This window comes from Miniopterus natalensis, chromosome 2 (assembly GCF_054644295.1).
Source record: "Miniopterus natalensis isolate mMinNat1 chromosome 2, mMinNat1.hap1, whole genome shotgun sequence".
In the NCBI taxonomy this organism is placed as follows: Eukaryota; Metazoa; Chordata; class Mammalia; order Chiroptera; family Miniopteridae; genus Miniopterus; species Miniopterus natalensis.
The window spans coordinates 165,884,042-165,899,677 of NC_142082.1; the positions used below are offsets into that span (position 1 = coordinate 165,884,042).

Here is a 15,636-nt window from a genome sequence, read left to right on the forward strand (position 1 = left end):
GTAGTTGTCCCGTAGTCCTTGATGGTCTCGATTTTTCAGTCTTTGTTCTTCCTCTTTGTTTTTCAGTTTGGGGAGCTCCTACTGAGATAGCCTCAAGCTCTGAGATTCTTTCCTCAGCCATGGTCAGTGTACTAACAAGCCCATCAAAGTCGCTCTTCATTTCTGTTACAGTGATTTTTACCTCTAGCATTTCTTCTTGGTTCCTTCTTAGGATTTCCATCTCTCTGCTTATATTGCCCATCTGTTCTTCCATGCTGTCTACTTTTTTATCCATTGGGGCCTTTAACATATTAATCATAGATATTTTAAACTCCCAGTCTGATCACTCCAACATCTCTGCCATGTCTGCTTCTGATATTTGCTCTATTTCTTCCTTTCAAATTGTTTTTTTTGTTTTGTCTGCCTTTGGGTATGCTTTGTCATTTTTTTCACCATAGCCAGACATGATGTACCCAGTAAAACAAACTGTTGTGAATGGTCCTTAGTAATGTAGTTGTAAAGTGTGTGGGGAGGGAGAAGCATCTATAGTCCTATGACTACGTCTCAGTCCTTTAGTGAATGAACTGAATGACCTAGTCCTTGAACTGAAATTTTCAGTGCTGTCAGGAGCCACTATTCTTTCACCATATTCTGAGCATGGTCTATAAGCCAGGCACCATTCTGACTAGTTCCTATAAATCAGTGAACAGAGCTCCTGCCTTTGTGGAGCTTACAAATCCAGCAAGAAGACAGGCAATAAACTTACAATGTTAGGTGATTAGTGCTAAGCAAAAAAGACAAAGCAAAGCAAAACAGGAATGAGGGGCCCCAGCCAGTGTTGCTCAGTGGTTAGAGCATCGGCCCCTGGACTGGAGTCCAGGGTTCAGTTCCGACAGAGGGCATGTGCCTCAGTTGTGGGATCGATCCCTGGCCCTGGTTGGGGCGCCTTCTGGAGGGCGATGTGTCTCTCCCATCGATGTTTCTCTCTCTCTCTCCCTTCCACTCCCTCTGAAAACCAATGGAAAAAATATCCTCCTATGAGGATTAAAATAATTACTAAAACAAAAAACAGGAAATGTGGGGGAGCGGCAAGTGGAGGAGGGAGCTGCAATATTAAAAAGGGTGCTTGGAGTAGACTTCAGGTAGGAAATTAGTCAGTTAGTACCTAAAATAGAGCTGCTTGTTACTTTTATTCTGTGGATACCAAGCAATAAGCAATCATCATGCTTTTGTTGAGAGATGTGAGCAACGTTGAGCTCACTAGAAGTGTAAAAATAGAAAATGTGTTTCAACCATCCGTCCAAGAGCTCAGGGTCACTTTATGGAAATCTTAAGTGCTAAACAGTTCTAATCAAAAGTCATAGGATCTTGAATAAATATACTGCTGTGCTGAAAATAGAACTGCCAGGACAGATGGCCCACAATGCTGAATACACACTGGCAGAATGACTTAAGTCTTTTGTCACTCTGAAATACACACACACCTGCGCAAGGGCATGTCGAAATGTCATATGACTACTTCCCGGTACTTCAAACTTTGAAAAGAATCTGGTTGTATGGATTTATAAAGTACCAAAGTGGCCATCTGTAACTGCCGGAATAAAGGACATTTTTTTAACGGTTCTATAATCAAAAGAGCAATTAGACATTACCAGTTTCTTACAGCTTTTGATACAGGGTCTCTAATCTGTGTTTTTTGTTTTGGGTGTTGTGTGGTGTGTGTGGTGTGTGTGTGTGTGTGTTAATATCAAAATAGCTGAGAAAAACAAGCTCTGAAGCCCTGAGTCATCCACATGGTAATATGCCACAGGCCGAGTTGACCAAATTGCAGCCCTAGCATTGTGACAGCCAAGTAAACAAAGCCCTGGGTGGGGAGCTGGGCAGCAGGCAAGCACTCTCAGTGATATTAAAAAGGGGGCTCAGGGCCACTCCAGGACGGAATGGAACCATTCCTGAAAATAACTGGTTTCATGCAGCAAAAATAAAACAAAAACATAAAGATGAATGCTTGGAGCACATCCAAATCTCTCAGAGTAAAATTATATCTGAAAGAAAACACAGCTAGAAATAGTTGATTAAAGTCTTCTGTAAAAACTGGCTGAAACCAATTTGTCAACTAGTTTATTTTCCAGAAATGACTACATTAGTGCTGAATCCATAGGCAAGTGTACAGCATGCCCCAGCCCACACACAAAACCTCAAAATTATACCAGTCCTATTAGATATGTGGTGCTTAATGACACAAATACAACATAGAATTATGTGCTTACTAAGTTTAACATTTCCACAGCAACTGGCACACTGGCAACCTTGTAACCAAAGGGGCACTGCCACAGCCAGAGGCCTGTACACATGCTGGGGAGCACTGTCTACCCCCGAAACCGCATGGTGCCCCCTGGGCAGTGCACCTGTCTGCCTAGTGACCACTATTCACTAGTTACCCACCATTTGTTTTGTTCTTTTGCAATCTTAACCTCTGATTTCACAATAGTCTATAAACTTTTTTAAATGCACAGTGCTTTATAGGAAGGAAACAATTATGCACTGGGTAACAAAATGGCAGTCTGCAAGTCAAGAGTGGCATTCTTTTTCTGGTTCTCACCCACACAGGGTTACAGCCGTACTGGGGCAGGATGTATCTGGATGGCACAGGCATTCTCTCTCCTCCTCTCTCTCTCAATAATGGGAATAAGCTTCCATTTTATACTAAGTATAAGGAGAGTGACCATATATTTTTGCCCACTGGGGAACTTGTAACAGTGAAATAAGCATAAATAAACCAATCAGGACAATAGGCATAAGTGGAGATGCTCCTTGGCAAACCTACATGTATGCTCACCCCACAGAGGTATGAGATCTTTCTACCAAAACATACAGTAAAATCTAAAGACTCACTCACCTCTGACAGTGATGTCATACTGGATTCCAGGGGGCAATGGGACTGACACATCATTCACGCTCGATTCCCAGAAAGAAGTAGCAGGGTGTCAGTCAACCTTACATGGGACACAGGCCCCATTAGTGAAAAGACATTCCCTAAACTGCTTTTACTCTGAGACTTGACTCACAATGGCCAGAGGCACCAAGAAGCTTCAAAGCTTGACCAGCAGGAAACATGGGAGTGGCTCTGAGACACTGCGGTTCAGGGAGGAGCATCACGTCCAAATCAGAGCCCTGAAACAGCCAGCCTGCCTTTGCTTCTGAACATAGCTAAGTCATTTGAACTTTATAAAATCAGAAGGCTGCTCTAACATGGTATGTAATGTCCCACCCAAGGGCAAATTTTCTCCAACAGAAAGATCTAGAGAGAGATCAGACTGAAATAAGCAAAGGCCTCCTAAGGAGACAGAAGCTCTAAATTCAAAGTACCTCTTCTTTGGTTTAGGGATGGCCCTCAGTCCCTTGCACTCCAGAAACACTTCAGAATTTTTCTGTCAGTAGTGACAGGTGTCCATTTCCAGTGCTTTGATGTCAACATCAAAATGCCTTAAAGCTTTTCTCAATTTTCTTCATGTGGTGCTTGCTGGACTTGGGCTTCTTCCTTCCCTCAGTCCTGGCTTAACTTTCTCAAATCAGTCCACTGGGCATGGTTTGGTGGTAGGTAGTCCTGCCATGGGTCTTTGATAATCACCTACTTCCTTTCTGGTGACATTAATATATTCCATAAAACTCTACAGGTAGACACCATTTGGGGATACAGATGCAAGATTAGAGGGTCAGAGATAGGTTTTAAAGCTAAGAAAGCAGTTTCTACTCATGTTTTTCATTGTCTTATAACTTGCACCTAACTTCCCACCCACACATTGGTACCTGAGTAGACGCAAATGGTTAGAAGACACCAAGCTTGCGTGACCCCAGGAGTGTTACCTAAGTGCCTTTTCTGCTTGAGGCTCATTCTAACCAAGGTGTGGAGGGAATGTTTGGCTGGGACTTAGGAGAAACCCAGGTATCAGTGTGCAGCAGAATCATGAGATTAAAAATGCAGGCGCCTACGCTGAGACTGAGTGGGCTAGATCTGGCACCAGGCTTAGACATCTGCACACTTAATGAGCACATCCCCAATACCACCCCTATATACTGATGTAGGCGGTCTTCCCTTCAGCTTAGAAAAGCACATAAAACAGTGACAAGGCGTTTACCTGCAGGGAGAACATCACGCACTTACCACCACCACACCACACTACCCACCTCCACACTCACCTTTGGGTGATAACACCTGGTCAACTTATACACATCTGACCCACATATGAGCAAACACTGCTAACAGCCACCCCACTCAAAATGTTCTGCTCAAGCCTCCACCTGCCATCCATTCTCATACATACTAAATAAAGGCAACAGCTCTGAACTCACGGCTGGTTTTTAAGGTATACAATTACTTTATTTCCTTGGCTTGACAGCATAAACTTCATTACACAAGAACCTGCAGCTGACAGATTGACACAGATTCCCCCACCATGGGAAGGAGGCTTTTCATTAGATGAACTAAAATGCCATGTCTGAGTGCAAGTCCTGCTCCCCACCCACCCAGAATAACCCCGAAAGTGAAAATCATCAGAATCAACAGAATCCCCACAAGTTACTAAAAGTCATCCCCTCCAACTTTCCTAACAGCTGCAGTAAATGAAAACCCCAGGAGGGAGGCAGCTGGCTATCACTTAGCATTTCTGTGCGTGTGAGAGGGAAGGGACAGAAGGGAGGGGGACATCCATTGAGTCTGTAACTGGAAATGGCTGAGGCTCATTAAAGTCCACAGTAGGTGTGGGATAAGGGGCACCAGAGAGAGCAGGTTAGGCAGAGATGTTGAAAACCATCAATTCCAGTTAATGCTATCAAAACTATCTGCATCATCACAATGTCCTTCACGACTGGCCCCTATTTTCTGAAAGAGAGCTACATCTAAATTTGTCTGATGTCTACCACCACCCCTGGGGTGGTGCTTTGATGTCTGTGTGTGAGATCATGACTGAGGTGGGGAGAGGAGGTGAGAAGATAGGATACAATGTTTTAATTACAATGTGTCTCTTTTGGTCCCCAGGAATGGTCCACTACCAGTCGTCCTAAAACATTCCTATCTCCTTCCCCCCAACTGTCTTGTGCAAATGTCAAAAAGAGAATCTCTGCCCAAAGAGAAGGGAGAGCCGAAAGTTGATGCTGGTCCACAATCATCTCTGGCCCCAACGTGCCCACCTCCTGACTCTTCTACGAAAAAAATCACACAAAAATTCGCAGCAATGCTGTGAAATTACATCATCTCCATTCCTCGAGCAAAAGTAATCCATAGCTCTGTCCTGACATGCTTTCTCCCTGGGCCGAGGAAGCAGCAAAAAATATCAATTGAGCAGGTGAAAATATGATGATGGTGTGTGCAGTGTTTCCAGATGTCTTCACCTTCTGTCTCCTCCATGGTGGGAGCCCCCCTTCTCTCCCCCAAGTCCCACACACGCCCCTCCCCCTACCCCCAAGTCCAGGTGCTCCCATCTGCTGGGCTTCCACCACTCATTTCCCATACACACTCTCATCACTGTAGGCCACATACAGAAAGTAGTCTTCCTCATGGTTGTCCTAGGGGAAGAGAGAAGAACAGGTTAGAAAACAATCACATCCATTATCTCCAGGACTCTGAGCATAACATAACCTTGTCAAGAAGGCACAGAAGGCATCATAGACCCCATTAAAGGGAGGAACAACAATTATGCAGAATTGGTTGGAATTCAACTCTGAGTTCACAAATAACCTTCATGGAGAACATCATACACGCAGGTATCAGTGATAGATGCATGACTAGGGTATAGTCCTTACCTTTAAGAGCCCACTCTAGCAAGTAAAGCATAGATGTGGCAAAACATGCATGTTGAAATATATACTAAAAGGGGATATACACTATGGAATAACAAGTAGATTAGAAGTAGCAGAAGTTTATCAGCATCTTGTGTGAAGAAATCCTTTCAGGAATGACTCTTAGGTGATGGTGATACAGAACAATAAAGACCTTTACTCTAGTTTTTTCATATTAGATTCTGACAGTTTACCAATTAAACCAAATAAAACCACATAAATTATTCTCTCCAGTTGAGTGTCTCTGTTAAAGACAATTTAAAGACTGTGCCTTAATTAAAAGTTTCAGTTTATATGAAATTTCCACAATCAGAAGCCATTTCCTGCTGTTTCAATAAAGACAGTCCCATGTTAAAATACTCTAGGCAAGGCAAGACTGAAACAAGAATTCAAAGGGATTGAATCCAAGAATTCAAAGGGATTGAATCAAGTCGCGCTCCATCTCTTAAGGACAAGTGGTATCTAATCTCCGAGGGCCTCACACTGCCGTGGGTAAGAGGATCCTGACAGACAACACCTCCTGTCCCACTTCCCTGGTGTGTTATCAAAATGAGGTGAACAAAAGCTGGAGAACACCAGACCAGTGGGCATTGTTGTGACCAGGACCATTACCTCATACAGCTGGCCCATGGTGGCGCTGGTGGGAGGGATAGTGTTGTTGACAAAAAAGAATAAGGCGTCCTCAGGTCGCAGGTGGATCCTCTTCCGGATTAAGAAGTAGAACTGGCCAACTGGAGGAGGAAGGTTTTTAGAAAAGAAAGGCAAGAGGGAAGAACACAGGGATTAAGGGTAAGACCCAGAAAAAGTTTCTGCTATACCTGTTTCCTTTAAAGCACCAGCTTTACAGACCATCTGAACAGAGCCCAGTGCTGTCCTACAGCTGCAGAGATAAAGTGCAACGCAAAGAAGCCTCATATTCCCTAGCATGCCACTGAAGAGTTTATTCCTCAGAAAATAGGAACTTCCCTTTCTTTAAAAATTTATTTTTATTGTTGAAAGTATTACAGATGTCCTCCATTTTCCCCCCACTGATCCCCTCCACCCCATAGCCGCCCCACCCCCAGGCCTTCCCCACACTATTCTCTGTGTCCTGGGCCATGCATATATGCGTGTATGTTCTTTATTGATCTCTCCCCACCCTCCCACCCCCGCCACCCCTCAGTCAGTTCCATGCTCCTATGTCTCTGGATCCATTTTGTTCATCGGAAACTTCCCATCTTTCACTCGATTTCAGACCTAACCCTAGCATATCCACTCAAAGCCTGAGGACAACACCAGGTCTATCCAGCCGGAAACATTCCCATCATTGTCTAAATCTGATTTGAGACTCACTTCCGTCCCAAGACAAACTAGTCATGAGAAGAGGACTTCCAGACTCCAGTAATCGTAGTACCACTCATTCCAAAGCTGGGACCACGAGTGGAGTCCAACGCTTTTCCGTTTACCAAGTACACTGACGTTCTAGAAGGCTGATACTTAAATCTAATAACTCTGGAGCAAACATAACTACAAAAATCTTTCTAGTGTCTCCTGGATGCAGTGATTATTCCACTAAGGGTCGAGGTAAAGCATGAATATATCCTCTGCAATTCTAAGCAGTATCTATAAAACTGTTATTAACCAAAAAACGTGGCTTAAGGAGACAAGATATCCATTTGAGAATCTCTAAAATGTGATCCTCACAAGAAACTAGTCTGGTTTTCCTTTTGGAATAAAATGACAACGCAGTAACAAAGCTGATTTTAAGTGGTTTAAATAATGGACATTTGATCTTCTCTTTGAATGTTTTGCACTTTGCTGTGTCTAAATCAAACAAGGTGCTATGATGGGAAATGCTTAAGGGAACTGGTGACGGAAGAATTATGTCCACTTTTTAATTATCAAACTCCGGAGAATCCCCTTCTTGAACCCTCCTTCCTCAGTCTCACAATCTCATGCATGCAGGAAGGACTGGGAATGTTTTGCCACAGGAGGAAGGGTCAAGGGAAGGAGCATTACCAGTGAGGTCAGAGGGCACTAGGTACTTCCTCTTGTCCAGATCAGGCACTCTGGCCTTGGGAGCCTTCTCCACGATCACCTGGGAGGGGAGGCAGAGAGTGGGGAATGAAAACTACAGAATCCATCCTAGTATTTTCCCTTCTACATCCTACAGTTGCCCATTTGAAGTGAGTCTGACTAGTCCCATTTCTTATTCTCCTTCACCCCTTACAAATGTATGGGGAAATGGGCTTTCTTTGGAAGGGTGTAGTTTTATTACTACAGTAACAAGAAGATGAAAGGGCATGTGATGAAAAGTAAAAAGAACCTTGATTTTAAGTAATTACAAGTTACCTGTAAGGTATAGGATATATGCTTTCAGGTACTTAATTAGAGCATTAAGACTGCCTGGGTTTTCTCAGATGGTCCAGAGTACCTGTTAGCTTTCTTTCTTATAAATGCCATTTATTAAAGCTATAGACGTGGTATAAATTTTATATTTTGTCAAATTTTTGGGAATGATTGCAAAAGAAAATGTTCAAGACACTGTTTTACCAAGTAAAAAAAGTAAGTAGTAACATAGTCCTTACAGTGTGATATTCTGTAATATAATCTCAGTACAATAACCCATTTATCAATATTATGTTAGGCTTTCAAGGGATTTTATTTATTTAAATATATCTTTATTGATTTCAGAGAGAGGAAGGGAGAGGGAGGGAGGGAGAGGGAGAGGGAGAGAGAGAGAGAGAGAGAGAAACATCAATAATGAGAGAGTCGTTGTCATTGATCGGCTGCCTTCTGCACACCCCCCGACCGGAGATGGACCCTGCAAACTGGGCATGTGCCCTGACCTGGAATTGAGCCTCGATCTCCTGAATCCTAAGTCGATGCTCAACTCCTGAGCCATGCCCTGCTGGGCTCAAGCGATTTTAAATGTCTATAAATATTTCTATAATACTTGAAGGTTTAGAAAAATCATATATTTCTGTAATAAAAAAAAAAGAAGCTATGTAAAAATTAGACTTTTATAAATGTAAGTGTATAAAATAGATGACTAAATATTTAAAATTTTAAATATGTAAATTTCAATTATATGACATTACAAAAATACATTTAGCATTTATAGATTTATATATCATGTATATTACATTTTAAAATTTTAAATATTTTAAATCTACCATAAAATCATGAGCTTTAGACTTTTAGTTTACAAAATATTATCACCCTAGATAGAAGACATGGGAAGTGTAAGAAAGTTAAAGAAGCAGAAATAAGCACCGCTCAAGTATTCCTAGTAGCTGTTCAAGCTGAGCTTCAGCATTCCAATGAGTAAAGGGAAGATAACTTTCCAGCATCTCTTTCACAAAGTTATGGTACTGATACATAAGGATTGGCTTAGAAGGAAGGGTCTGAAGCTTTTAAAGTTCACAAGACCGATTAAAATAGTGAAAAACAGCCCGGCCGGCATGACTCAGGGGTTGAACATCGACCTGTGATTCAGGAGATCTTGGTTTGACTCTAGGTCGGGGCATGTGGCTGGGTTTCAGGCTGCATCCCCAGTGGAAGGCGTGCAGGAGGCAGCCAATCAATGACTCTCTCATCAGTGATGATTCCCTCCCTCCCTCTCTCTCTCCCCCTCCTGTCTCTCTGAAATCAATAAAGATATATTTTTTTAAAAATCATGAAAAACTTATTTTATGCAACAGAGAAAAAGAGTCCTGTACTATTAAGAGGAGCATGACAACACTTAAAATTAAAAACTGGAGTCGAGGTATGTGAATGAGAAATGAAAAAGAAAATGTAGGAGGAGCTTCGACGAAGGCCCAGCAATGAGGAGGGAAAAGGGACACACAGCACCGTGTCTCCCAGGAACTGGCAGCTGCAGCTCCGACCAGTAAGAGAAGGAAACCACAAGGGAGCAGAAAGAGCGATAAAGCCAACTGCAAAGGAGACATCCACAGGGCGGGTAAGCATTTGGAGAGGAAAAGGAAGGGGAGGGGCAAAGCACTGGTTTACCTGAGAATATTTAGGTTTCCAAGAATCCCAACTCTGCTACTCACTTACAGTGGGCCCAGGGCCAGAGGCTCTGCTCATCTGTTTTTCTCATGCAAGAAATGAAACGTGGCTAATACTCCTTGGGGCTGTTGATGAATCTAAAAAAACTGACAACCTATTCATTCCTAACAGTTACCTGCAATGTCACAGGTTTTCAATACACTGTAGCTATTAAGATCATTTCAGGGACCCATGAAACCCACCCTCCCCTCTCAAGGCACAAGCACACCTATTCAGCTGTGGCAGCTCTAGAGATACTGTTGGAGGTAAGCTTGAATTGTATGAGCAGTCAGGGTACGTGACTGCTTTGCCACCACCAATGGTCCAGCTGGAAGGGCTTTGGAAATCATTTACTCTAACCCTCTTTTTTGTAAACAGGACACTTTAGCAAGATTAAGGAATCAAATCTCAGAACTCAGCAGAGCTCTTCTTCCTGCGTCACAACTAGAAAGAAGGTCACAAGCTGAGTACCTAAGCAGTTACCACTGGTTAAAACATAACTGGTGGGACCATAAGGTCTGAGTGATGGTCCTAACAGTTTACAGATTATACATTTTTGTAAAATATTTAACACCCAACTGAGCAGGAAGAGAATAGGGAGAATTAGCTGGAATATTCCGGGTGAATGCATGGAAATGGAAATGGAAATGGAAATGGAAATGGAAATGGAAATGGAAATGGAAATGGAATGGGCTTCATTTTAAGGAAACAGAAATTTTAACTAGCTTTAGGAACAGGTACATTTCAGAGTTTGTAACTTACATAGAGCTACTAGAACAGAGCTTCATACTACTGTGTGTACTCTAGATGAAAGCAACAGTTTACTTCTCTATATCCAATACCTAATAGTATGAGGTACACAGTGCACACTTAATTCCAATAGAATTGTATTAGAAACTGGGAAGCATTATAGCATGAAGGGCCCAATAGCAGGGCTGCCATCCAAGGTTGGCCACACACCAGCCGTGTGAAACCGTTAAGAAGTTCCTGATAGCAAAAGGGCTGCTGAGGGGGTTTCCACCTACGGCTTAGGCCCAGACTGCTCGGATAGCTGCGAAGCCATGACACTTCGAGGGGGACTGGAGAGGAGGCGCACCTGCGCCTGGGAGTCAGGGAAGCACATCAGATCATCGCAATCCCTTTTCCTGTAAATCCTGTGCAACATTTACCTTAATGTCCCTGCCGGAAGATAAAGAGCACAAGCTAAAGCCTCTGCTCCTTCATCTCCAATATTCAACGGCGGTTATTCCCTCTCACACACTTAAGATTTTGTCTTCTGCTTTCCAATCGGGCCGTGCAGCCCGCAGGAGAGAAAAACGGGGCGAGCGGCGGGGGAGGGGTGACGGGAAAAGCGCCCGGATGCAGAAAGGTACCCTCCGTTCCTCCTCAATGACTGCACGAGTTTTATTACATGAACCAGGGTCGGAGAGAGAAAAACGCCTCAGGCCTTCCTTCCTGAAGCGTCTAATTACAATCCGATCGGAGTAAGTAGCGGAGGAAGGCTCGCCGCCCCCGCACCAGCCCCGGGAGCCAAGAATGAGGCAACCCCGCGGTTGCGCAGAGAACGTGACCTTGTTTTCTGGACCAGGCGGGTCTTGTGGCACTACCCCCCCCCTCCAATCCTAACGGAATAAAAATAAAAAATAAAAATTAAAAAGACCCACTGGCTTCCGAATCTTTGCCTCCCAAACCCAAAGCTATGAGGACCAAAGTGACAACTTGATTAAGGGAGAACCAGCTAAGGCACAAACCTATGGGAGCCGACCACAGGTTACTCCCGAAACAATTCCCCTGCGACCTTCACGGGAGCAAACACGGTCCCCGACCTGGCCTTCCTCGCACAGAAGGGCCACGTTCTCAGCCCTTTCAGCCTGCACAGCCTCTGCCTACTGCTGAGTCACTCGAACGGAGGCTCCGCGCCGAGGATGCGGTCACCCCGGAGACGGGCACGGGCCCTGGGGATACGGGTCCTAAAGGGTCCGCGGTCGGAACGCCCGTCCCACGGGCTCTCCTCGCGGTGAAGGGCGTTCGGGGTTAAGTCATTTTGGGGACCGGCGTTCTTCTGTGCCTTAGGGCAGCCATCACGACTCCCCCGCCTCCCCATCTTCCCTCCCCCCGCCCCACTTCCCACTCCCCTGACACTCACAGGGACCCTGTCCGGGTATTTCTTCCGGATCTTTTCTCCTTCCTTTTTCCGATACTCAAAGGGATGGTCCTCCTTATACTGGAACTTCATGACGAACCGCAGGGTTTCGGAGATCCCCGGACGGGGCCTGCCTGCCTCGCTGAAGATCGCCTCTCTCCCGTCGGGCTTCCCTCCGCCAAATTCCAAGGTGTATGAGAATCGCTTCGGAAACGGCAGCTCGGGTCCCGACGCCGCTCGGACCAGCTTTCGGAAGGGATCCCGCCCGGCGGGTGTCGCGCGCAGGTTGGGGACGGCCAGGTGAGAATTCCCCGCGGCTTTCCGCGAGAGCTGGGAACGCGAAAACAGCGCGGCGGCGCGCGGGCATTGTGACGTCACCGCCCCGCCCCCGGCACGCCCACCCCGCGGGCCGGGACGGGGGTGGCCGACCCCCGTCGGGCTCGCCGTGGTCTCTTCCTGTCTAACCTTTTCCCGAGTAGAGGTCGTTGCGAACGGACACAGATTTTACGTCTTATTTTACGGAGACTGTAACACTAAAGATGGTTTAAAAACCAAACAAAAAAATGTCCTAAAGATGTCTTCTTCCCTCTTCCTGTCTGATTCTTGGTTGCGTCCCAAAACAAACACACTGGGAGGAAATCCAGCTTCTTCTAGCGGGCTGGGAGCTGGAACCCGGGGAAAGAGAGGAGGAGGGTCCGGGGGTTTCTTCGGCCGGCGCGGAAATGCCCGGTGCTCGCGTTTTGCCCCCTGCTCTTTCCGTTTCTCCCGCCGAGCACCTGGGAGCCAGGCCGGTTCCTTCGACCGTGACCCGACCGTGACCCCCCTTCGCCCGTCGCGTCATCGTGTTTGGGTTCGTGCTGCCCGGCGCTGGCGAGCGGGCGGTAAACAAAACGTGACTCGGGGACTCGGAGACGCTCGTAGAGGAAGGGCGTCAGGAGTCATCAAGGTCCCCAAGTGGCTCAGCCGTGACTCTAAGGGCTTCATGCATGTGCAACTATAGAAATGATTCACTTTCTTCTGGTAACTCAGAAGCTGGGCCTGTCTTATGGAAAAGAAAACATTAAGAGATTTAAGTGATTAACTCAGGAATTCTCAAACATTTCTCTTTTTCTTATGCAAAAATTCACCTGAAGGGTAGTGTTATAACATAGAAGCTAGGGAAATTCCGGGACAAGCGGAATAGGGAAACTAAGACAGTTAAACAGCACCTAGTAAATCCTAACATCCCCAAACCGAGGACACTTAAGAGTGAATGGTTTGCGTTTCTTCTCCCCAGCCAGAGGGTAAATACCTTACGTCACGCTACTCAGGGAGACGGAAAACAAAAATCTAAGTGCTGTTTGCCAGCCATACCCAAGGACAGACAAATTAAGAGAATCTCATTTTGGTACCTCAGGATAAAGCTGATGAATATTCTATTGATTCTTCCCTAAGACCTCCCTGAAACACCCAGCCTTTAAATCCCCTGAAAATGAAGGTTCCAGGAGCTCTCCCTCCAGGGAGCACACCCATGCCATTCCTTTTCCCCTGTCCTTCCCCCACAGGCACGTGTGCCCTAACCTCTAGGGACTCCATGAGACTTGCAACCAGGGGAGCAATGGTCCTTGTTTCACTGTCCTAAGTATGTTTTCACCTAGGTCAGTAAATTGATTGCTTTTTTCTACACTTTGTCTCTTGATTGAAATTTTTCCTTGAAGAAGACAGGAACCAAGGTCTCATCATCTCACTGGTATCAGTAGTACTACTGGTTAAGTATCCCCAACGTGAATAGAAAGCACCACCGGAAAGGGAGGTGGGCCAGGTGCAGTGTCACCTCCTTCTGGCCTTCCCTTTACCTCACCAAGAATCAAAGGGACTAAGGCCTTTCCAACTACTATTAATAGCAGTGGTCCCAGGTACCCTACTGGGGAAGGGCAGAGGAAATTTTGAAAGATAAAGGGTGAGGAAGTTTGAAAACTAGGAAACTGAAACTGGATGACAATGGGTCCAGGCTGCCCATCACTACTTGAGTCAATTAAGCAGAGACAGGGTTGAATCATATATGAGGTTTATTCCAATATTGCTGGCAATGTGGGAGAGCAGTAAGGTCGTCCTGAGAAATCTTCTCTACAACCCCGCCCCCCCCCCCCCCCCAAGCCAGCTGCTTATATTGGGTAGAAGGACGAAGATTACATGGGAAAGTAGGAATTACAGACTTGGGGAAGTACGCAAGGTATAATGCTAACAGGCTGCAGGCAATGTGGGCTGAGGGCCGCAAACGGCAGGCGCCTCCATGCTGGCCCCCTGCGTGACTCCAGGCAGGTGCCTCCGGCGACCAGATTACAGGCAATGTGGGCTGGGGGGTTGGGTTGCAAAGGGTGGGCACCTCTGGACTCTGTAGGACAAGGCTGTTAATGTTCCCATTAGGTTAAACCACATTCCAAAATTAACTCTGATGCCCCGGGGCATGCAACTCGCAGACGGATTAGAATGTGCTTTCTCAAAATCAGAACAGAACAATCATGGTCAACAGGTCAGGATTAATATTTCTTTTAACTATAGCCAAAAATCATGGTCAACAGAGCATGATTAATATTTCTGCCCCTAACAAGACAAAGGGCAGCCCCTGTCCCCTACCTGGTATCAAGCCTCTGTGTCTCTGATTTAAAAAATAAAGCCACAAAATAAAAGAAACTAAGCTGCATTATTGAAACAGGAAAATGAATGGCATAGCCCTACTTCTTGATATTATTTTTCACAATGGCATCTTTCAATCCTTTTTATGTGTGAAAAATCTAACAATTATTTTATCACATTATGTTTATATTTTTAGTCCTTATTTTCAAATTGAAAATTTTAGCTCATTTTAGTTTTGACCCAACTGTAGCCAAAAGGAATACTTTACAACCACTTGAGAAAAGCACTTACAGTGGAGATTAATAATTTAAGACTATTGTTTCAGATTTGATCAGAAACAAGCATAACTAGTTAAAATGCTGATTTTAACTTTTATTTTAAAAATACCTAAGCACAGTGGCAATCTATATACGAAAAATAATTTGGAGATGAAATTTCAATTGATCTTTTGCCTCAAGGAAAATGCTAATTCCTTCTTAGAATACCCAACCTGTCAACTTCCAGAGTTTGCCCTCTACGGTTATTCCCAGCATGACATAAAATATTATACAGAAAGTAATTTTATAAATTAACACATTCAATCAGATAAAATATTTCAAAATTCCTCTTATAACCAAAGACAAAATACTGTATTAAAAATAAAAAGCTCACATTTCAGGAACTCTGACTCATTGCTGATTCATTGCTGATGGAAATGGAAAATGGTACCACCACTTTGGAAGAGTTCTGTGGTTTCTTAGAAAACTAAACGTATTCCTACAAGTCACAATTCAGCAATCATCCTCCTTAGTATTTACCCAAAGAACTTGAATACTTCTGTCCACATAAAAACCTGCACATGGATGTTTTTAGCAGCTTTACTTATAAATGCCCAAACTTGGACCCAATCAAGATGTCCTTCAGCAGGTGAATGTGAGACAGGCTAGTAAGCCAGGATGAGTGGAAGAGGGAAACTGAAACAGATCATTAAAGAGCACTTTGCAGCCATCTAGAAAATCTAGATGACAAGCACTTTGCAGCCATCTAGT

The 15,636-nt window shown here is 44.6% G+C and overlaps 1 protein-coding gene across 1 annotated transcript; it reads right to left on the minus strand.

Annotated features, from left to right (window-relative positions):
- Positions 1-4,703: 4,703 nt before the first annotated feature.
- On the minus strand, positions 4,704-12,308 carry GABARAPL1 (GABA type A receptor associated protein like 1). The gene is made up of 4 exons (XM_016221871.2): positions 11,996-12,308; positions 7,816-7,894; positions 6,430-6,548; positions 4,704-5,544 (listed from the first exon to the last, which is right to left on the minus strand). The coding sequence occupies exons 1-4, from the start codon at positions 12,083-12,085 to the stop codon at positions 5,479-5,481; spliced, it is 354 nt and encodes a 117-aa protein (XP_016077357.1). The 5' UTR covers positions 12,086-12,308; the 3' UTR covers positions 4,704-5,478.
- Between the last annotated feature and the right edge of the window lie 3,328 nt (positions 12,309-15,636).